General features: G+C 39.5%; 1 protein-coding gene across 1 annotated transcript in view; it reads right to left on the bottom strand.

The window, feature by feature from the left end:
* LOC144791155 (kyphoscoliosis peptidase-like) overlaps positions 1–23,519 on the bottom strand; it is a 799,432-nt gene that overhangs the window by 116,106 nt on the left and 659,807 nt on the right. Inside the window, exon 6 of the mRNA XM_078665811.1 lies at positions 21,570–21,760. Within this exon, the coding sequence (XP_078521937.1) occupies positions 21,570–21,760 (191 nt within the window). The remainder of the gene's footprint in view (positions 1–21,569; positions 21,761–23,519) is intronic.

The following is a 23,519-nucleotide window of genomic DNA, read 5'->3' as shown; positions in this document are numbered from 1 at the left end:
GGCTGTGGCTCGGTATGTGACGTCGTATATCACCAAAAAAGAGAAGACAAAATTGAAGGATATGTGGGAGGACATTTCCCATGAAAAGAGCCTCAGCAAGAAGTTGTACAGTTTCAGTCTGAAGATGTTGTCGCATCGAGAAATCGGAGCGTACGAATGTTCTGACCGGTTGTCTTCAGCAAGTCTCTATGCCAAGTCCAGGAGTATCGTTTGGGCGAGTCTTGGTCTTGCTGCAACGCGTAATCGAGTTCTCAAACCTGTGCGGGAAATTGAGTATTTGGCGGAAAAGGAGCCAAACAGTACCGACATTTTGAAGACAAACATGTTGGATACATATTATCCAAATCGAAGCAGTCACCTAGAGAATGTTTGTCTGTATGAGGTTCTGCAAAATTACATGTTCAAGAGGAACATCAAAGAAGATACTGAGAAAGGAGTGTATGCTGTAATAGGAAGTGAGGGATGTCTGGTCAAGCAAAGAAAATGCCACTTGATAAACCATCGAAAATTGAGTGGCGAATCTCCTGAAAAAAAGGAGTTTTTCTATTTAGCACTTTTGCAACTTTTCAAGCCTTGGCGTGCAGAAGAGGAACTGCTTGGAGATTTCCTCTGTTACGAAGACTCTTTCAATGCCGCCAAGGAGACCATAGAATGTCCTGCTTTTCCCAAATATGTAGAAATGTTGAATGCGGAAATTGAGCAGGAAGCAACGATTGCAGCCGAGATTGCCAGAGACAGTTCTCAGGACAGTCAGAGTTCTGCTTCATTGAGTCAGGATCCACTAGGAGGACCTCTTATTGAAAATGAAGCTGCCACTGCTATGAATGAGGTGGAAAGAGCCATGGCACATGCTCAAGAGGATGCGGTTAACTTAGAAGAGTTGGAAAGGCAACTCAACGTTGAGCAGAGGAAAATATATGACGAAGTTACCATGCAAATTGATCATGGATTAAGTCATGATAAGAAAGAATGCTCATGTACGTCGTTGAAGCCTGTCCGACTGTACGTGAGTGGAGAAGCGGGAACTGGAAAAAGTTTCCTCATTAAAGCAATTTCATGCTATTTGCAGGAAAGGACAGAGTCATCACTGTCTTGTGTTGTCACTGCTCCAACTGGACTGGCAGCACATAATATTAAAGGGATTACTTTACATCGTTTACTGATGCTGCCAGTGGAGCATGACAACAAATTAGAATATCACAAGCTATCTGGAGATGCTTGTTTTGAAGTTTCAAGAATCTTGAGGAAAATGAAACTTCTTATCATTGACGAAGTAAGCATGGTTTCCAATGTCATGCTTGCCTTTGTGCATTTGAGGATGCAAGAAGTTCTCAAAACAGAGTATGATGTGTTATTCGGTGGCAAACACATCATTGTTTTTGGAGATCTTCTGCAGCTGACACCAGTGAAAGGGCAACCTGTGTTCAAAATGCTCACGCATGAAGATACCAGGAAGTGCCTAGGCAGCATTGGCAACGTCAATATATGGTTAAACTTCAATTATGCTGAACTGCATGAAAATATGCGTCAGGCAAAGGATGAAGTTTACAAGACTATTCTACAAGATGTTAGAATTGGAAAAGTGACCGAGCATGGGAAAGAAGCTTTACATGCACGATTACTGTCAAATTTATATCCAGAACAAGATGTTGTGCCTGAGAATATTTTTCAGAAAATTACTGATAAGAAATCTGGAATATGTTTGATGCCAACTCTTGCAGAATGTGCAAAATTTAACAACAAAATGTTGCATTTAGAAAAGCAAGAGATTGTGAAAGTGGAAGCTATTGATAGAGTAGAGCATATGGGATCAACAATTATTTTGTCTGAGAATCTGAAAACAAAATTGGATTCATTAGAGAAGAGTATATCTAAAACTGCAGGTTTTGAAAAGACTCTGAATGTGTGCTTGAACTGCCGTATAATTTTAAGAAGGAATTTACATGTTGAAAGAGGTCTGGTAAATGGATCAATGGGTAATGTTGTTGATTTTGTGAAATACAGAAATAGAGATGGAATTGAATTTTTAAAAATTAAATTTGATGGCATTGAGGAAGTACAGCTAATTGCTCGTTGTTCTGCTAGATTTTTGCTTGTAAAAGACTTATATGTTCGCCGTAAGCAGTTCCCTGTTTGCTTGGCATATGCGGTGACAATTCATAAATCGCAAGGTTTAAGTGTAGACACTGCATTGGTGAATATTGGCAGTTCTGTGTTCAAGGAGGGTATGGCATATGTGGCATTGTCACGAGTTAGAACTTTATCGGGATTGTACTTGATTGACTGTGATGTCAGAAACATTTGTGCAGATCTAGATTGTGTTAAGGAATACAATAGGTTAAGAAGAGAGTATGCGCCACATTTGCCTCAGTTTCCTTTGTTTGAGAAACGTCTGGTAGGCCGGAAACGAAGAAATGAGAACAATACTGGGCAGGTTGTAGCAAAAAGAAAAAAAGTGAATGAACCTAAAATTACAAGCAGAAACAAAGAGGATTCTGTTGAAGATGTTGTTGGTTTTCAGTTTGAAAACAGTTCTGGTGTCAACTGCTATGCTAATGTAGTAATGAATGTTTTGTTTTCTCTAAAAAATGTAAAAGAAGAGATTGTGGTCAATTCTGATCAAAGATTTTGCAGTTTGTTAAATTCTGTGTTAGAGAAATGTACCACTGATAGAAGAAACATAGAAAGTGTGTCTGAAATTAGAAATCTGTTAGATAGATGTTCAGGCCGAACACAATTCTCTCAAAATATTCAGCAAGATTGTCAGGAGTTTTTAATGTATATGCTTCATGTATTACATGCTGAAGGTGTAGATGTAGATCAGCTGTTTGGGCTTTCTTATCAATGGCAGCATGACTGCGAGAACTGTATGGTATCAAGTACTACTAGTGTAGACTCAGAAAGATTTGTATATTTAACTTTGCCAGACAGTAAATCAGTCTCCTTTAATAAGCTAGTAAAAGCTGCTAATCACAACATGGAGTGTAGCCAATGTAAATCTGAAATGATGTCCACATTATTTATACGAACATATGGCCAGTACATCATTTTAATGTTCCAACGATGTAGGCCTGATGGAACAAAATTGACAACTTTAATAAAAAATTTTGTAGCTTCGCAGTTGTCAATATCAGGAAGGACTTTTGTAACTACAGCAATTATATATCATGACGGCCCTTCAATATCATCAGGACATTACACAGCTTATTTAAAGTCTAGAAATGGCTGGTCATTCTGTAATGATTCTGTTGTAATTTTCAAAAAAAAATTGCCGTATGACCTTAAAAACTCTTACCTGGTGTTTTTAAAACCAAAATTTTAGGAAAATAATCTCGGGATATGATCTGTGGAATTTCAAGAAGTTCTAATGGCTCCTACACAATTTGGCCTTGAGGATAAGTGTAGTTCAGAGACATAACTTCTAATCATAGGATTGGACATCATGGACATGTATGTGCAGTTTAAATGAGTTCAGAAAAACTGTTTCTTTTCATAAGCTAATTAAAGCAGCCAATCAAAACATGGAGTAGAGGGAATGTAAGTCTGCAATGCTGTCTACTGTTTTACATTACTTTGTGATTAAAAGTGATGTAGAGAATTAAATAATTGTAGTACTCATAGAGGTAGTGTAAGTCTGCTTCATATTAAGCAGTATCAGTGTCATACGAAATGTAGAACATGACTGAGCAAGAAGGGGAAGATATTACTATTCCAGGATTGTGAAAATGATCTTCAACATTTTAATTCTGAAAGTTGCGGGAATGCCAAATGATGGGATTGGTTAACAAGAAATCCAAGAGTTATACATGGCTCTGACAAAATTTGGCCTTGTGGAATCTTGTGGTAGAGAGCAAGAAGTCATTTATTGTATGTAACATGTTTTTAAAAACGATGGAGATTTTCTTTCAGAAACTGGTGGGCTGAAAGTAATAACAGCACAAAAGAGTATAAGCTATTCATAGGACATCCTTGGACGTCATGGAAAGTAAGTTAACTTTAAGGAGTTCTGATTTTTGATTTCTGATCTTGTATGGGTTTTTTAAACACAATCATTTTGATTGTGTTTTTTTTTCCCCGCTGTTACATGATGAATACCTTCAAGTCACTGTTTTTAGTGAATTTTGATACATTCTGAGAACAGCAAAAATAAACCATTTAACATGTATAATTAATTCTGTAATGTTTCCATTTATGATGTATATGTAGAACTGTGTAGAAGGCATGGAGAAGGTGAGGCTTCTGTAAGTGTCAAAGTTGTTGCATGCAGTGCTGCACTTCTGCGTATTCTTTGATATGCTAGACTACATCTGCACAATGAGATACCTAAGCAAAGGAAACAGAAGTGATGTGATTGTGAAATGAGCAAAATAAATTGCATGTATTTCAATTACATCACCTGTGTTTCCTATCCTTACGAATCACATTGTGCAGATCAAGTTTAGGTCTGTCCAGGGAAACATAGGAGGTTTGGACTTTGTTGAAGATTGCAGTGGACATGACTCACTTCATTGGTAGACCTTCACATGTATTATGTCTTCTATTCTCTTCAACAACTTGAAATTTCATCTGCAACCCTGAGTAGGCCTCACCTGAAACAAAACTCTGGATAGTAGACATCTTATTGGCATCCTGAAGCAATTATTTTAAATTTTAGTGTCTTGCGACACTTTTCTGAGAGAACAGCAATGCAAAAGATGCACCATGTTTTAAGATAGGCCTCACTTCATCTGCATCAAGATAGTGTTACTTTAAAATGTATATCTTTAGGACTGTGTAGCTTCTGTAAGTGTCAAAGTTATTGAAAAACTGTTTGTCCTTCAATCTTTGCCCTTGTCTTTTGTAATTTTTCAATACATGTTTTTATATTTTTCAAATGTTTGTTCTCTCTTTCACAGATTGAAAGTATAAAAATAAAAAGTGAGGAATTTAACGACAATTATAAGGTAAGTATTTTGTACTCTTTTCGTTACATTTCTATCACATTGAACTACTATTAGTTCCACTGCTTCATTTCTTTAATCCTCAGTTTCCTGCCTTTGCTACTTCCCTCATTCCTTTCTCTATTACCTACTTACTCAACTCCTTCCACTTTTTTTCTCAGTCCCTCTCTTTTCATAGTTCCTCACTCTTGTTCACTCACTCCGTCTCTATTACTCTTAGTGTCTTTGACTGATCACTGTATCACTATTTGTTCATAATGCTTTCTCTGTGTAGTTGAAGCACACTAAGGGGCATATTATGAATGCAGCCAATAAAATTATTGCTCTTTTTATTGGCAGAAAACTGGTGCAAAAGCGGCTTTAGCGGCAGTTTTCTGCCGCAAAAGCAGCTTTAGCGACACATTTCTGCCTATAAAAGCTGCAAAACTTTTATTGCCTATGTTGATAATATGCCCCTATGTTATTTACATTAGGGCTATATTGTCCAGTATAACAATCAAAATTGCTCTCCAAAGACACCAGGCAAAGCAGACGCTCCCTCAAACAGATCACCAAGCGCAATTTACCCTACTTACAATCTAGCCTGTTCTCTGTCGAGACTTTAGCAATCTTTAGAGCACAAGATAAGATTTTTTTACATGGAAGAGCCATACGTATTGCAATTCTACTTAAGAAACAAGCATTGGCATAGACAATAGGTCTCGCCTTTGGGACCTTATACGTGTTTAGCCATGCAACAGTTGATGTTGCTGCACCAAGGATATTATGCTGCATAACTAAAGACTTAGAAGGTCCAAAAGTCGATACCTATTGGCTATGCCAATGCTTGTTTTTCTTTCACTTCGTTATCTATTTTGTTTTTCACAATTATACCATCTTCTGTCTGTTTTTTGGTAAATAGATCTATTAAATAGTATCTCTTCTTTACTACCTATAGCTGTCTTTCTTGAAACATCACTCTCTGTTTACTTTCCTTATACTTACTCTTTTTTTTAAAAAAGTTTTTTTTTTGGTTAGCTCCCGGTACGCGTACCGGGAAGCTAAACCGGAAGCGAACCAAAAGAAATAGAGCTTGCCAGAGTGCTAAACATTCTAGCAATTTTTTTGGAAAGGGAAGGTAGTTCTGAAAAGAACTTTTTTTTTTATATTTTTGTTGTTTTATATTTTTTTTGTATTTTTTGAACATTTTTTGTTTTTTTTGTATTTTTTGAACGATTTTATATTTTTTTTGGGTTTTTTTTGGGGGGGGGGAACAACAAAAAACAGGCGTTGAAAAGGGCTCAACAGGAGCAAAAAAAAATTACTGGGGGCGGTTAGGGCAATTATGATTGTCATAAGCCAGGTTGATGGCATTAATACTCATGTTACCACATGATATCAACGCACCACAGTGCATACAAGTATGTTTCATGTGCCCAAAATTCTCTTGGATGTTTGGCACAGTTTCCCGTGCCTCTGCTGGTGTCAATGATATTGACGATGTTGACCTGGCCACAGGAGTTGCTGTTGGGTTTTGTTCCATATCCCGTATTTCCGCCCGGCTGTAATTAAGTGGATGCTTCCTGGTCATGTGCCGATGCATGGTATAGTTCCCATAGCTATACTTTTTATCAGTCCCTCTTGATAATTTCTCTTTGCAGATGAGGCAGGTCACATACCTCGCATTCACTTTCTTTTGCCCTGGAGGGATTGAATAAAACTGCCAGATGAAACTGGCTTTCCTATGGGAAACCCGGGGCACCTCTTCCAAGAACTGTGGTTCTTCTCCCTCCTCTTCCTCCATTTCTTCCTCTTCCTCCTCAGTGTTGGTGATGACCTGGGGAGGTGGTCCTCTCTTCCCATGAGGAGGTGGAGGTGGTGGTGGGGGTGCACCAGCTGAAGCAAGTACTGAAGCCATTGCTCTACTATGAATAAAGGTCTTCCTCTCACAATGATGAAAGTCAGAGTGAGGAAAGAAGGAGGGGTTTTCATCATTTGGGAAAAACAATAGTTCTCAACCAATGAAAAGTGTTATTTTTAGGTCACCTGACCTAGCCTTCCATAATTATGAAACTAAAAGTGAAATGAACCAATGAAAAGCTTTATTAACAAGTCACATGACTCTAACTTTCATGTTACGCGCTGCGGAACGCTCCCCGGTTAGCTTCCGGTTCGCTGCGCTTCGCGCCTCGGTCCGCGCCCGGGGACACTTCCGGGTGCGCTAACGCAGTACGTCACAAGACGCATTTCGCGGCAACGCGATACGTCGCGCTTTCGCGCCGCGGATCGCTTCCGGGGAGTTGCGTTTCGCGCCTCGGTCCGCGCCCCGGGGCACTTCCGGGTGCGCTAACGCAGTACGTCATAAGACGCATTACGCGGCAACGCGATACCGTAACTATGTTGATTTGTTACCGGTTCGCGGACCGGATCGCGGAATCGAATTGAGCTAACGGGAAGCTTCCTGGTTCGCGGACCGGGAGCGAAACAAAAAAAATATTTAAAAAAAATTATTAATAAACATATAAAATATATTTTTGGATTTAAAGAAGAATACATTTTACAGCTGTAGATATTAGCTTTTAAAAAACCAATGAAATTCACTGAAAAAACCATAGGTTATAGACCATATATAGTTAGGAATTAGCATTTACAAAACCTTGAAAATTCACTGAAAAAACCATAGGTTATAGACCATATATAGTTAGGAATTAGCATTTAAAAAACCTTATTTTACTCACACAAAACCATTGAAATTCCATATATAGTTAGTTGCACTAACTATATATCGCGCACCCGCAATCCACTGCTGATCATGTCACATATTACATCATTCATGACATGGTCAGTGACATCACTGATGACATCACTGATGACATCTCAAATGACATCACTGATGACATCACTGATGACATCTCAAATGACATCACTGATTACATCACTGATGACATCTCATTTGACATTACTGATCACATCACTGATGACATCATTCATGTGATAATACGATGAACCTCTTCAGACTCTAATATAACCTTAGATACACTCAGTGTAAACAGACACTCATAGACTGTCACTCATCCATGAAGTTACACACACACCTAGTCAGTCATGCAAACAATCAATCACACCTCCATTTCCTTAACTATACAGTTAAACACACCTTACTTATTCAAACATATACTAAAACATATTTACTCACTTATACAATCCTGGATACAAGTTCACAATGATCCATACAGCCACTCACACATTCACTGGCTCTTATGCACAGTTATTTATATATGTCAACTCTCACATGTACTGTATTTTACATATGTACTTACTTTGACATGTAGCACTGAGATATCTATTCACTCACCAATACAGTCATGCACACAGTCAACCGCCCATACAGCTGTTTCCACATGCACTTTTGAACCCATACATCTATGCAGAGAGTCATACACCTCCCAGCCACCCATACACACTCTCAGTCTCCCATACAAATACTTGGGCAACCAATCAATAACCCATATAGTTAATCATATAGCTACTGATCAACACATGCAGCAGTTTACAGAACAACAGACATAATGATGCACAAATTAAGACAGTTTAGTCACTAACCCATGCACTCAGTGAGACACATTTAATCACTCACTCATACAGTCAGTCACGCACCTACTAAATCCTTTGTTCAGACACTTCTACATCCACTCATTCTTCAATATGTAAGACATATTTTAACTTTACAGAAACATACAGTCACTGGATGTTGTCATCAGTGATGTCATCAGTGATGTCATTTGAGATGTCATCAGTGATGTCATCAGTGATGTCATTTGAGATGTCATCAGTGATGTCATCAGTGATGTCACTGACCATGTCATGAATGATGTAATATGTGACATGATCAGCAGTGGATTGCGGGTGCGCGATATATAGTTAGTGCAACTAACTATATATGGAATTTCAATGGTTTTGTGTGAGTAAAATAAGGTTTTTTAAATGCTAATTCCTAACTATATATGGTCTATAACCTATGGTTTTTTCAGTGAATTTTCAAGGTTTTGTAAATGCTAATTCCTAACTATATATGGTCTATAACCTATGGTTTTTTCAGTGAATATATATATATGTATATTACCTACTGGCGGTCGCCAGTAGGTATATATAGTTAGGATTTTTTCTCTATGGGATTTTTGAAAATTCTATGTCTAATAACTTTGGCGTTTGTGGACGGAATTGGCTGAAATTTTCAGGAAAATGGCACATTTTGTTTCTGAGCAGCCCTTGAAAATTTGGGGGGGGTTCGTCAAGGGGGGGCCGAGAAAAAAGGGGGGTCCCAAAACGTGTTTTTAACATTGAGTTTTCCATAGGGCGGTTGGCCTCACTTTTAGCCCGAACGGCTGAATGGATTTGCACGAAACTTGGCAAAATTGTAGGGACTGGTAGCCCGATGTGCCTTTTGTAGGTTTCAATATATGTGCTCCAGTGGATTTTGAGAAATTAACGTTTAAAAAAAGATATATATCTGTAACAGCGGACCGGGCAGCGGCCCAGGACGCGTACTTTTCGCGCAACGGAGCTTTGTGAAGCGAATCTGATTGGTTCTCTGGCGTCTGTCAACATTCCAAACAGTCCGTAGCGGCCGCCATCTTGTCTCTCGGTAGGATCGAGAGACAAGAGGAGGCCAAAGCGAAGGGGCAAATGACCATAAGGGGGCATAGTAGATCCTCGCTGACCCCCTAGGTTTGATGTGGAGGTTTTAAAAGGGCCCCGCCGGGCAAAAAAAATAAATAATAATAATAATCGAACGGCTGAATGGATTTGCACGAAACTTGGTAAAATATTAGGGACTGGTAGCCCGATGTGCCTTTGCTAGGTCTCAATATATGTGCTCCAGTGGATTTTGAGAAATTAACGTTCAAAAAAAGATATATATCTGTAACAGCGTTCCGCTTCGCGTACTTTTCGCGTTACGGAGCTTTGCGAAGCTGATTGGTTCTCCGGCGTCTGTCAACATTCCAAACAGTCCGTAGCGGCCGCCATCTTGTCTCTCGGTAGGATTGAGAGACAAGAGGAGGTCAAAGCGAAGGGGGAAATGACCATAAGGGGGCATAGTAGATCCTTCCTGACCTCTTAGGTTTGATGTACCATTTTGCCAAGTTTGGTGTAATTCCGTTCAGCCATTCAGGCTGTAGACGTATGTAAATGTCCTATGGAAAATTGCATGGGGAAAACACATTTGAAAGTGTTGAAATTTAGAACCAATTAAAATGTTACTTTGGTTTGTATTTGTGTGTGATGAAAGTTAATTGGTTATGTATATATGTCAAATGAGAGGAAACCACAGCCATTTTGTGATACTACTGTCTGAGGTACATTTGTGAGGAATTTTTGGTGGTGAATTTCTGGTGTTTGATTTACACAGTACTAACACTTTTCCTACTTTTAAAAAGGTGAGTTGTTAATTTGTAAGGGGAACTATGTTGTACACTTGAAGATAATTTGAAAAATGTTTCTGTTATTTATTTGCAGTCCTTCTGTTATACTAAATACTTGATAACGTTAGTTTTATATTATGTATTACTAAAAACGATAAATGAAAGTGATTATTTTTTTCTGCAATTTACAGCAAGCAATTTCAAAATAAAATGGCTCACAATGAAGAGACCGTGGCAATTTCTTTTGAATTGTCCACTACATTGATTGAAATTGAGAGCACCAATAATGAAATATTGTCACAAGGAGGACATGACTTGTATGATTCCATTAGATTGATTGAAATGGACAGCACCAAGAATGAAATATTGTCACAAGGAGATGACTTGAATGATTCCACTACATTGATTGAAATTGAGAGCACCAATAATGAAATATTGTCACAAGGAGGAGATGGCTTGTATGATTCCATTAGATTGATTGAAATGGACAGCACCAATAATGAAATATTGTCACAAGGAGGAGATGACTTGAATGATTCCACTACATTGATTGAAATTGAGAGCACCAATAATGAAATATTGTCACGAGGAGATGACTTGAATGATTCCACTACATTGATTGAAATGGACAGCACCAATAATGAAATATTGTCAGAAGGAGGAGATGACTTGAATGATTTTTTTGATCAATCTCTTGATGGCGAATTTATCGAGTGTTTGGAGACCATAGAGTTACAAGAATCATCATTGCAGACTTTTAATGAGGAGATTCCAGATGAGATGATTGAAGAGGAAATTACTGATGAGGACATGTTACTAGTTGTTTCAAATTTAGAAAATTCTGAAGAATAAATTTATATTTAGAAATCAAAAATTGTTTGAGACATTATTTATTTTTATTTTTAATTTATGAGGTTGTAGCGAAGTGATTGTAGTATAAAATGAGACTTATAGTATAGAGTGCAACATTTTTATGTTACATGGTAAGTTTACTCATATTTACTTCCCTTCTGCCACTATATTATCTCCAATGTGTATTTGACATGTCTTCTTCATCTCCGGCCTCCTTTCTCTCAGTGTGTGTCTCCGATGCATCTTATCGCTGGTATTTTGTGTAATTACAGAAGAGAGTAAAATAAAATAGTTCGGAACGTGAAAAGGGGGCAAAGTAGAGTACTCCTCACCCCCTAGGCCTTTTTAGGCGGTCCCAAAAGGATCAGTTTCTGCTTTCCTGAGAGATTATGGTATGAGTTCCATATACCACAATAACTTGCATTACAACATGCAAGATATCTATCTCCTATTACCAACTTTTGGAGATATTCGCGCTAAGCGCGAATATCTCCAAAAAGTAACACCTGCCCTGAGCAGTTCTTAGCCATGTTATCCAATGGGAGGTGGATAACATGGCTAAGAGCATTAGCTCGGTAATGTATGAATATCGCTGAGTTTTTAGCGATATTCATGCATTGCGGCCGTTTATTATCGCATTTGTGATAAACCTTGATAATAGCAAGGTTTATCTTCGGTAATTTCTGATGATGCTTAGCGGTAAAAAATTCGTTGGTAAGCATCGTTAGCGATAAATATCGCTTAACTTTGGTAATATGCCCCAACGTCTGTTAACGTTCGATTCGAAGGAAATGAGGAAGTGTTGAAAAACATTGTCTGCGCCATCTTGCCTTTTTTGAAATGCCACACTTTTGTCGTGCACGGCAGCCATTTTAGATGTCTTGACCAGACCCACTCTCTGCACGCTGTCGATTCGTAGCATGGCTCCTCACCCTCGCAAGCATCTTCCCCAGGCACTGGTCACCCCCGCTCTCTGTCTTATGCATGGGCAATAAACCTCCCCCCATCTGCGCTGCTCTTCCCTGAGAATCACACTGTGCCCGCCCGACACCTCCCTTTCGCCCTATTCACTACCGCACCCTCTGACACTCCTCTTCCTCTGTGTCCGATTGTCCAGGCTATCAGCTAGCCCTGCAGATGTAGTTTATGGCCCCAGCTGTAAAGAATCACCCCTCTTCAAAGGAGTTATAGTAGATCAAGGCCCACACCCGATGAGATCCGTCACACCACACGTGTTCCTACTATCTGAAAACTATCCTGTATTGTGATTGGGGAGGGGACAGAGCCTGAAGCGGAAGATTCCAGGAATGACTCTTTGTACATCAAAGTTTTTACAATTATGTGTCACATTAAAAATATATAGCACTCCAACAAAGTAGTAGGAATATAAAACTTTAATAACATATAAATATATACAACAAAACAAAAACAGTAAAAACATTTAAACAACGAAGAGACCGTGGCAATTTCTTTTGAATTATCCAATAGATTTATTGAAATTGACAGCACCAATAATGAAATATTGTTGTCAGTAGCGGTCTGTTGTGCGAATAGTTCCAAGGCAGCAGAACGCGCTGAAATCTAGATGGCACGAAAGTGATGTCTAGCAAGTTGCCGCCCAGCAAATAACGGCGTGGGGCGCCGCGGGGGTGAGTGAGTCCAGTAGGCACCACAGCTATTCTTAGCGGCATTGCAGAATTACTGCTGGGGACAATGCCTGTGCTGTAGCAGGGTCACAGCAGAAACAAAAAGGATTCTGTTGAAGATGTTGTTGGTTTTCAATTTGAAAACAGTTCTGGTGTCAACTGCTATGCTATTGTAGTGGTTAATGTTTTGTTTTCTCTAGAAAATGTAAAAGAGGGGGAGGCAGTCCAAAGTTCCGTTAAAAGGGCAAAGGAAAGGATCGGTGGTTTGAACTATCAGTCAAAAAGGGGAGGGGGTGCAACAATTTTTCCTACCGGGTCACACTGTGCTTTCACCGGAAGTGAGGTCTGCAGGATTCTAGTAATTCAAAGTGAGGCTGGCGCCGACGTCCCGCGGATACAGTTTCGTCACTCCACGGGTGATCATGGCAGTCATTCCCCATCGGGGGTCGGAGACTCCCGCGGCTCCTCTAGAATCTTCAAGGTCGTGGAGGACTACGGTGGTGGAGTCAACCAGTGACCGGGCCATTTCTTTATGCTGGGCCCGCTCTTGCCAGGTCGACCGCCATTTTGAGAGTTCGGTAGCTACTGGCGATCGCGGGGTCAAATGAGCGGACGGGCTCCACCCTGCCGGGCGAGACGTTGCAGCATAGCCACAGTGGAAGAACCCTTTTCCGGGCGCCTGGAGCGCTGAGGGTGCAGCTGGGAAGCCTCCACCTGGGGAGGCGGGAGAGGCCTGTTCGCACCGTCTCTCCCTGCCAGTGCATCCCACGGCGTCTCGCTTGAGATTTGTTATGGCCGGACCAGGCGATGAGGACGAGGGGGGGGGGTCGGAGGCATGTGCAAGACATCCCCCCGCCAGTGTTGTCGCAGCCATTTTTCAAGAAAGAAGAAGTGTCCCGTCCGTCTTCGGGCCGGGCTTCCGGTAGATGTCGGCCGGACGCCCCTGGCTCTGGCCCCATTAACGGGTTTGTTGGTTTATTGGCTGCAGCCGGATCCCGTCGGCCTCGGCCCCCCGACCGTTGGTGGCCGGACCGGAAGAGCATGTGGCGGGACTACCTGCAACTCTCAAGGGCCACCGCGGCCGGACTGGGAGAGAGAGGGGAGGGTCGAGGAGACATTCCCCCCCCCCTGCAACTGTTCAGCGTTGTAAAGGCAATCCCCTGGCCGGGTCCCGCTGGTCTCGGCCTCTCCTCCGGCTACACCCTACGTTAGGATCTCCTGGCCGAGGCGTGGCAGCAGGACCTGCTTTATATGGGCTGCTCCCGGCTGGGCGTAGCCGGAACCCTGCCCCACCTTGGAAGTTTCCAGAGTGGGGGCGGATGTTCTACTGACTTGCATTTTCCCTAGTCTATCGATTTTTTGGGCGTGGCAGGCGGTGGGACAGCGAGGGGTGATTTGGTTTCTCTTACTGTTTTTCTGGTCTCTCACCACTGGCATATTTCTAACGTTTTCTTGTTTCTAGGACATTAATAGGTTTTATCATTACGTTATGTTATCGTTTCTTTGTTCGTTGTTTAATAAAAGTTCATGTTCATCAGTGGCCTACTGATTTTCGATTTCCTATTCTTTTCTTTCCAGGTTGTTTCATGCTAAAGTTTCTGTTAACAGGATACAGTGATCACTTCGTTATTATTGCATATGTCTTTTTCACTAGGGGTGCTCTCTGGTCGGGCCAGATGACGTATGTCTAGTAAATGGTCCGGGTGAAACAGGTGCATCAATCAGTGGGGAGTAGATAGGCATGACAGATTACAACGGGGGAGAAAGGTCCGCATTATGTACCCTTTCACTACTTGCAAAGATTTTCCTACGTTTATTTGCAAACAGGGAATACCTCCAAAAAGAACTAATTCCCAAACAGGCAATGTTCGGACAATCAATCAATCAATGAGGAATGAAATAGGTACGACGTGTTAAAGGCTTGCGTTACCTACCCTTCACTATCTGCAAAGGGAGAGAGAATATTCCTATTCTTCCTCGTTTGCAGGCAGAGAAGATCCTTAAGAGAACCAACTTCGAACAATTCAATGCTCGATTCAAACAATCAACAAGGGGTACTGTGAACACAAATGAACGCCGCTTATGTACATACGCATTGCTATTTTCAACAGGTTGTTCCTAATGTTTCTATTTTAGCGAGGTCAAAAAGAGATCCCATTAGTGGCCTACTGATTTTGCTCGATTCCTTTTGTTTTTTTACACGGTTTTTCGCTATCTGCAAAGACTAAACAGAGTATTTTGACTCTGTGCTTGTTTGTAAATAGAGAATGAACCAAAGAGAACAATCAATCAAATGGAGAGAGAAGCAGGCACGACGGATTACAAAGGGGGCAAAGGGCTGCGTTAACTACCCTTCACTATCTGCAAAGAGAGAGTACTCCTAATAGAAATGAGGGGTGGGGGGTAGCATTCAAAGCAGATCAGTGTGCATAAACACGAAAATGTTTTTACTTACCACGTACTTGACATTCGACAGCTTATGATATTTGCTATTAAAAAACCATTGAAATTCACTGAAAAAACCATAGGTTATAGACCATATATAGTTAGGAATTAGCATTTACAAAACCTTGAAAATTCACTGAAAAAACCATAGGTTATAGACCATATATAGTTAGGAATTAGCATTTAAAAAACCTTATTTTACTCACACAAAACCATTGAAATTCCATATATAGTTAGTTGCACTAACTATATATCGCGCACCCGCAATCCACTGCTGATGATGTCACATATTACATCATTCATGACATGGTCAGTGACATCACTGATGACATCACTGATGACATCTCAAATGACATCACTGATGATATCTCATTTGACATCAATGGTCACATCAATGATGATATCATTAATGTGACAATACAATGCATCTCCTCACACTTTAATATAACCTCTGTTACACCCAGTGTTAAATACAGAGTATAATTTTTGAAACCATTGACACACCAATACTAGTTACTACATACGCACTCACTGATTCCTACGTCTACACACACATTCACTCATTCACCCATACAATCATTCATACATACAATCACTCATCTTTACAACACTATCATATGCACTCATACACCTATACAGACACTCACACTCTGCCACTCATCCATGGAGTTACTCACACACCTAGTCAGTCCTGTAAAGAATCAATCACAGTTCCATTTTCTAATCTATACAGTTAAACATAGAGTACCTTACATTTTAAAACATATACTAACACATACTTACTCTCTTATAGAATCACTGATACAAGTACACATTGATCTGCACAGAGTCACACACCTCCCAGCCAGCCATACACACACTCAGTCTCCCATACAAATACTTGTGCAACCAATCAATAACCCATATAGCTACTTATATAGCTACTGATCAACACATGCAGCAGCTTGCACAACAACAGACATGCTGATGCACACTTTCAGACAGTTTAGTCACTAACCCGTGCATTTAGTAAGACGCATTTAATCACTCACTCATACAGTCAATCACGCACCTACTAAAACCTTCATTCAGACACTTATACATCCACTCATTCTTCAATATGTAAAACATATTTAAACTTTACAGAAACACATAATCACTGGATGTTGTCATCAGTGATGTCATTTGAGATGTCATCAGTGATGTCATCAGTGATGTCATTTGAGATGTCATCAGTGATGTCATCAGTGATGTCACTGACCATGTCATGAATGATGTAATATGTGACATCATCAGCAGTGGATTGCGGGTGCGCGATATATAGTTAGTGCAACTAACTATATATGGAATTTCAATGGTTTTGTGTGAGTAAAATAAGGTTTTTTAAATGCTAATTCCTAACTATATATGGTCTATAACCTATGGTTTTTTCAGTGAATTTTCAAGGTTTTGTAAATGCTAATTCCTAACTATATATGGTCTATAACCTATGGTTTTTTCAGTGAATATATATATATATATATATATATATATATATATTAGAGGCACAAGTGGCTCAAACCCATCTGTTTGTCTCTGGGCATTAATTCTGGCAACGAAGCATTTAGGATCCTAAAAACAGAAACTGACGAACTCATAGTGATCGCAGTTGCCAAAGTTTTAAGTTGGATGTGGGCCATTCAAGTAAAAAAGGTGAGATTATGTTTAAGTGTATTGACCTTAAGTGTAGTGACCTGGTCATTTTTATCCATCTACAAGCTGTACCTACCCTAACAGATCTTCGCGGTATAACCGTCAGAAGTTTTATTTGTTTTAACATATTTATTTATTATACATCTATGTACTTTATCATTGTGGATCTATTCTCCCGCGCTAATTTTCTTTCGTGTACAACAGTGTAATTCTTACGGGAATGAATTAGATTATTGTTTTAAATGTCAACGTCTTTCATGATTTTTAATCGAAATAAAGACATATTGAATTGAATTGAAGTGATATTTAAATATATATATATTCCCATCCACCAGTCCTGGTTAGTCCCGAGGCTGTCAAGTGGGCGGTCCGCGTTGGGCTACCGGGTAACTCTCAATATCCAAATTAATCTCCACCATTTAGCAGAAAATCCACGACACTCCAGCAGGCTTGATTTTAAGTATATAATGACAGAAAAAGACGTATTTCGGCATTACGCCTTGTTCACGGTCATGAATACACACTGCATCAATTTCACTTTAAGCACTTAAACAAACAGTGAAGACAGACTTAAACCACATCAAGTGATTTACAATTTAGAGCACTGAGGTCATGACATATGTTACACATGTAACCTCTTTGTTGCAATGAATACATCACCCATTTATCCTTAATTTTGAAATAAATTAATGATTTTAACAATAAGAAAACACAGGAAATACACTTCATGTATGTACCACAGTACCTAATACCAATCAGTAAATCACAATCATAGCCCTAGTGGGCAGTTTGATTCTGAATGGTAACAATACCTATGAATCTTCTGAAGATGAGCTAGAAAAATTATACATTGCATGTGCAAGTCACACTTACGGCATGAATAAAACCAGAGTGGGCTATTTCATAACCAACAATATCATGGTGCAATCATGTCAAAATGAGCTAGCAGCATTCTAAAAAGTCCAATTAATAAGTCTTCCTCTGTATCTTATTCAACGAATGATGTATCAATTTGCCAAAGGACACAAAGTTCCACATCGATCAAAAAAATAATAAATTAAGTGCCAGCACCTGTGTAAAAAGAAAGATATGCAAAATGTTGAAACCAATTCATGCCTCCAGAAAAGGATCTGCAATACAAATTTCAGCTAATTAGATGAACTGCCAGTCCCCTCTCTGGAGTTCAAACCCTGATGGACAAGAGTTCCGAAGTCAATAATATATTTTGACTCCAGTTTCTGAAGTTCAAATCACGGTTTCCACCTCTCACATTAGTTAGTATTCCATTCATGGCCTCCATACGCAGTAATCTATCATCCTGAAATGAAAATCCAAAAAGTGTGGTGATACTGGATATAGTCTGTTGTTATGTCTGATAGCACATACGTGCTCTAAAACTCTTTTTTTGCACGATTTATTGTGCTCCCTATATATATTTTGTTACAGGGACAAAAAAGAGCATAAACACAGTATGTAGTGTTACAAGTGTGGGGTTTTCTGATCATTAAATCTCGCTGTGAATTAGGTATCAAAAATGTTGTACAATCCCTGCTATTACTGCAAGCCTTGGAATTCTTGTAACACCGAAAACCCGGATTGCCAGTATTTTTAACCACCTCTTCCTGTGTTATCAAATTGTGACTTAGCTCGTCACGTAGAGATCGACTTTTCCTAAAAGTGATCTGGGGGTTGTTGCTCAAACATTTCTTTAAGCTATCATCCATCCTTAAGACATGCCAATGCTTGTTTAAGATTTTCTGCATTTCTTGTGCTTGGAAGGAGAAAGTTGTTATAAATCTCATAGTTTCTGTACTCTCCTCCTGTCTAAGCAGATGAAGCAGTTCGTTTCTACTGGTATCTTCTACTTTCTTAATGGCTTGATTGATGGTTTTCTGGCTATATCCCCTTTCTGAAAATCGACGACACATGATCTCTTTCTCCATATGAAAAGCCACTTTCCTGCTGCAGTTGCGCTTTGTACATAGTAGTTCCCCATAGGGGATACTGTAAATGAGATTAGAGGGGTGTGCACCCTTGCAACTTAATAAGCTGTTCCCTGATGTTGCTTTCCTGAAAAGTTTTGTCTCTAACACATCACCAATTACATTAATTTGCACATCTAAAAAATCAATTGTTGTTTTGCTGACATGCTCAGTAAAGGTTAAATTGAATTGGATTGTCATTCAGCCTCCCTACAAATCTTTTTGCAGAATCCTTATCCCTACTCCAAATGGAAAAAATATCATCAATAAAATGCAGCCACAGAGCAACACAGCTTTCAAATTCTTCCAGCTGAGCGGCCACCTGCTCCTCCCATCAGCCCATGAATAAATTCACATAGCTGGGGGCGAAGCAGGTGCCCATTGCTGTGCCCCATGACTGCCGATAGATTGAATTATGAAAGATGAAAAAATTATTATTCAAACAAAAATAAATCATATCTAAAAGCATTTCAGAGTGAAAAAACAAGGAGATTGAACATGTTTTCAAAAAGTGTCTAACTGCCTGTAGACTCAAATCATACTTGATACTCGTGTAAAACTGTTTACATCTAGAGTGACTAGAGTATAGCTCTCTTCCCCGTGGATGCCATCAATAACTGTCAGAAAGTGTGTTGTATCTCTTATATATTCAGGCAACCCTACCACAAAAGATCTTAAATAGTGGTCAATATATCTCGAGGTGTTATCTAATAGAGAGCCAATCGAAGAAACAATTGTTCCAGCCCAGGACTGTTCAAGTGCAGCTTGTACTTGACTTTGCATGACAGAATTGCGTGAAACGAATCCTGCAGCATGAACTTCTGGCTTTAATGCGAGCCACTGTAGGAATATTAGGGAGGGAGTAAAATGGTCGAATTTTCGCATTTTGGCTACCAGTCTTGCCGCTGCATTGCCTGTTGCCTCTTGAGAGGCTAAGTGCATTTTCGCTGTTCCAATTAGGTTGGTGATGCTGCAATCTATTCTAGTTAACACCTTGTCTTACATTTAATTTTCGGATCACCAAGTTGGGAATTATGCACCATGGTCAGTAGAAATATGTCCTAAATCTTCGTGCTTTCCTGTGGGTGGGCTTCAGCAGTCTATTACAGGACACTTGCTTACCCCGCTGTTTACTTAGCTTAGTTTCACTATGAAATATAATTTTGCGAGGTCCATGCAACCATGTGAGATTTCAAGTGAAATTGACTTACAATGTCACACTGCCACTGGGCTCAACATCCTGTGACATCCAGGGAGTACGTTCCACTGTGCTGTACATGCTGTCCAGTCCCTTTTGACGCATGCCCAGGCAAAGAAGCATAATTTAACCTGGGTCTGGGCTGGGCTGAAAAAACAGGACAGGAATGTACAGTGCAGTTATACTTCTTTCTCTGTTAAGAGTGCTGCCAGCAGAAGATCAGAAAAGTGTAACCGCAGCCAAAAATAAACTTTCTTGTGGCTAACCTGTGTCAGACAACATACATTTATCCTTCAGCCCGGTGTACCTGGGAATACCAATCATGCAATTAGTTTGTTCGATGCAATCCTTTCAGAAACTCAGCCCTGGACTTGAAGTTTCTAGTTGCAGAGAAGGCATTTATAGGCATCTGGTAGCAATATATTTGAAAACTTGTAGAAATGTTTGGATTTTGTTCTAAGTTTTTACTGACTCGATCAGATGTGTATGATGTGCATGTTGAGTGGCAGTGTTTGTTAACCATTCCCTTTCACAGGACTTCCAAATAAGACTGTAATCTGTCACCAGCCTTGAGTGCACTAAACATTTGACACTATATTTAACTCCTTACATCAAATAAAAAAACCAAGCCATCCACATTGAAATTTTGTCATTTAAATGCAGACCAGTGATTTGTCTCCTTAGACCACATCACCAAGCAGTGGATGAGCAGACCAGAGAGTGCAATGCTTTGACTGGTACTCTTCTATAAACTACATGTCAACAAAACTCTTCTACTGCTACCACTGAAGTCGAATATACTAACCCAAAAACCCATCTGAATATGTTAATATTTATGGGTCACATGTACAATTGACTAAAATGAAATTTCGAAATTGAATTATGAAACCATGATACTGAAAGAAGAGGTGCTCCTTAGGTGGTGGGTTGATCAAGCTGCTGCTGGCACAAATAGGTAGGTTAAATTAATTAAAATTCCTATATTATACCTACATTACTATAATAATTTAGAACACTCCCAGAGTACAAAAGCAGCTTTTTTTTCAAATTGATTTGATCAATGTTCATTAATAACCATCGAGCCAATATAAAGAATGGAAGGATTTTACATCTTTTTCACAAATATTACACAGGAGTTGGCTCCACACCGCCTGATAAATCATTATGAACTCTAATATGAAATCAGTTTGAATCCCGGGGATTGTGCTCATAAAGGCTCCCAATTTCTACATTTTCTTGCTTCAAAACATAGTGTAATCATTCATGTTTTGACATTTGACTTTCTTCTTGCCTTAATAACTTTTAACATTTTTTGTAATAAAATATAGAAGCATCACACTTTTATTTACAGTGTTTTTCAAAATTAGCTTTGCTATTTGTAGATGGGAGGAAAGCAAGGTTGTAGGAAACCTTCCATTAGGAACAGAGCTTACCAGTTTTGATGACTGCTGTTTTTGGACATGAAGTCAACAATCCCATATTATAAAAACCATAGTGATGGCATATATTGTTCATATACTGCCTCTTGGACAGAGTTGGACTCAGCAACTGCCATTCCTTTTTATCGGGAAAATGGTCCTCTATAAAGATGGCTGGGTGTGTCAAGAAATAAAACTCGTTGTAGCTGAAATAGAAAAGAAGAGATCACATAGATTTAGGAAAACAACCATTATAAAATATATTATGTGAAAAACAAAACTATACTATATAAAACATGTATTTGCAATGCAATCGATCTCACATTTGAGAAAGTTTGAGCTCTTGGTGTTGAAAATTACAATGTTTTTTACTTTTCCTTTTTTATTTGCAGTGCACTGGCTATATTTTCATAGCACTATTTCCATTCATATGACCTCGTAGCACTGGAGAACCAGAAAATGGGAAATAGTTTATGAGGGAGGGCAGACAGTGGTAATATGCTGCCTGAAAAGATAAATAGTTCACAACTTCCTGGATAAAGCAAACACTCATAGGGAATGCAAGATTAAGTAAAGCTTGTGAAATGTAACCAGGAACAACAAGGTTACCATAACACTTTTACACTAATTATTCAGAAATCGATTTATGTTCTTACCTGAAAAGTTAAGGACATGACTACAGGGCCCAGAAAGGACCAGTTTTAATGTCCATTGCTTATATTCTTACAAAAAACGAGCAATATAGTTTAAAAAGACCACATCCCTAAACACAGAGCTGTGGTACATATTTTGTGAGCTAAAATAAGGAAAACAGCTGATAAGGATCACATTAAACTTTTTCCACTCTACGCATCGACCAGGTTATGCAGTACCACCAGGAATGGTGCACTGCGCCATGAGGGAAAAACAATTTTGTTCAAAGAAAGATGAGAAAACGAAAGTAGCACTTTGCTGACAAACTCTGTGAAGTGGCTCTAATGAGTGTGGGTGTGAATAAACCTAATCTGGCCACTTTGCGACCCCTCTCTTGCTTTATTTAGGGCCTGATGAACAACGTGAAATTGCATCCGCAAATAGGTTTGCGGACTGTTTGCGCATATAATTTTAGTCTGGGCCTTGTACTTACACTAATTTGCAACTTACATGATAGTGAATTGCGACTAGCTATTAAGAAGGGGCGTTCCCTTCCTAATAGCGACCGCAGAGCCATGTATGAATGTTTTGCGACTGCAATTGCAGTCACAAAACACTCGCAAATTACTGCCCTCTTCAAGGGGGTGGTAATGAAGTTGCAAATGGGAAGGCCCTTTGTGACTGGCTCCAAAAATATTTTTTAAGGGCAGGCAGTGGTCCCAGGGATCACTGCCTTCCCTTAAAAAATAAAACGATAACGTTTCATTATATATTTTTTAAATGCATCCCGTTTTCCTTCAAGAAAAAAGGGATGCATTTAAAAAAATGCTGCTTTATTTAAAAGCAATCCCAGACATGGTAGTCTATCTGAGCCCAGCAGGCCACCATTCCTGGGAGGGGCTGTCATTCCCAATGAGCTCCAAAATTGAGAGAGGCTTATTAATATTCATGAGCCTCGCAATTTGCAACCCCATAGGGAATCGCGAACAGTGTTAAACACACTGTTGTACATGCAAAATAGCGCTGTGCAAATTGCAAGTCACAAAAGACTTGCAATTTGTGAGGCGCTAATTTGCTTGTCGTACTCCTGGCCCCTAGTTTTTAATTCATTTTTTGCATTTCAAACTTTATTTTGTCGCTGTCCTGAGGCTGCACTTCGAAAGAGAAAAACATCTGAAAAGTGGCCATTTTCAGCAAAAGTGTTTTTTCTTTTTTAAATCCATTTTACAGGGGAACAAATAAAGGAAAGGAGAGGAAAGAGAGGGTAAGAGTTGTTTGTCAAATTCACGGTTTTCAGCAAGAGAGGTGGAGCCAGACTGACAGAAAGAGAAG

The sequence above is a fragment of the Lissotriton helveticus genome, chromosome 11, assembly GCF_964261635.1.
Source record: "Lissotriton helveticus chromosome 11, aLisHel1.1, whole genome shotgun sequence".
Taxonomy (NCBI): domain Eukaryota; kingdom Metazoa; phylum Chordata; class Amphibia; order Caudata; family Salamandridae; genus Lissotriton; species Lissotriton helveticus.
Note: the sequence above shows the minus strand (reverse complement) of the source record. Positions and strands in the feature narration are given on the sequence as shown.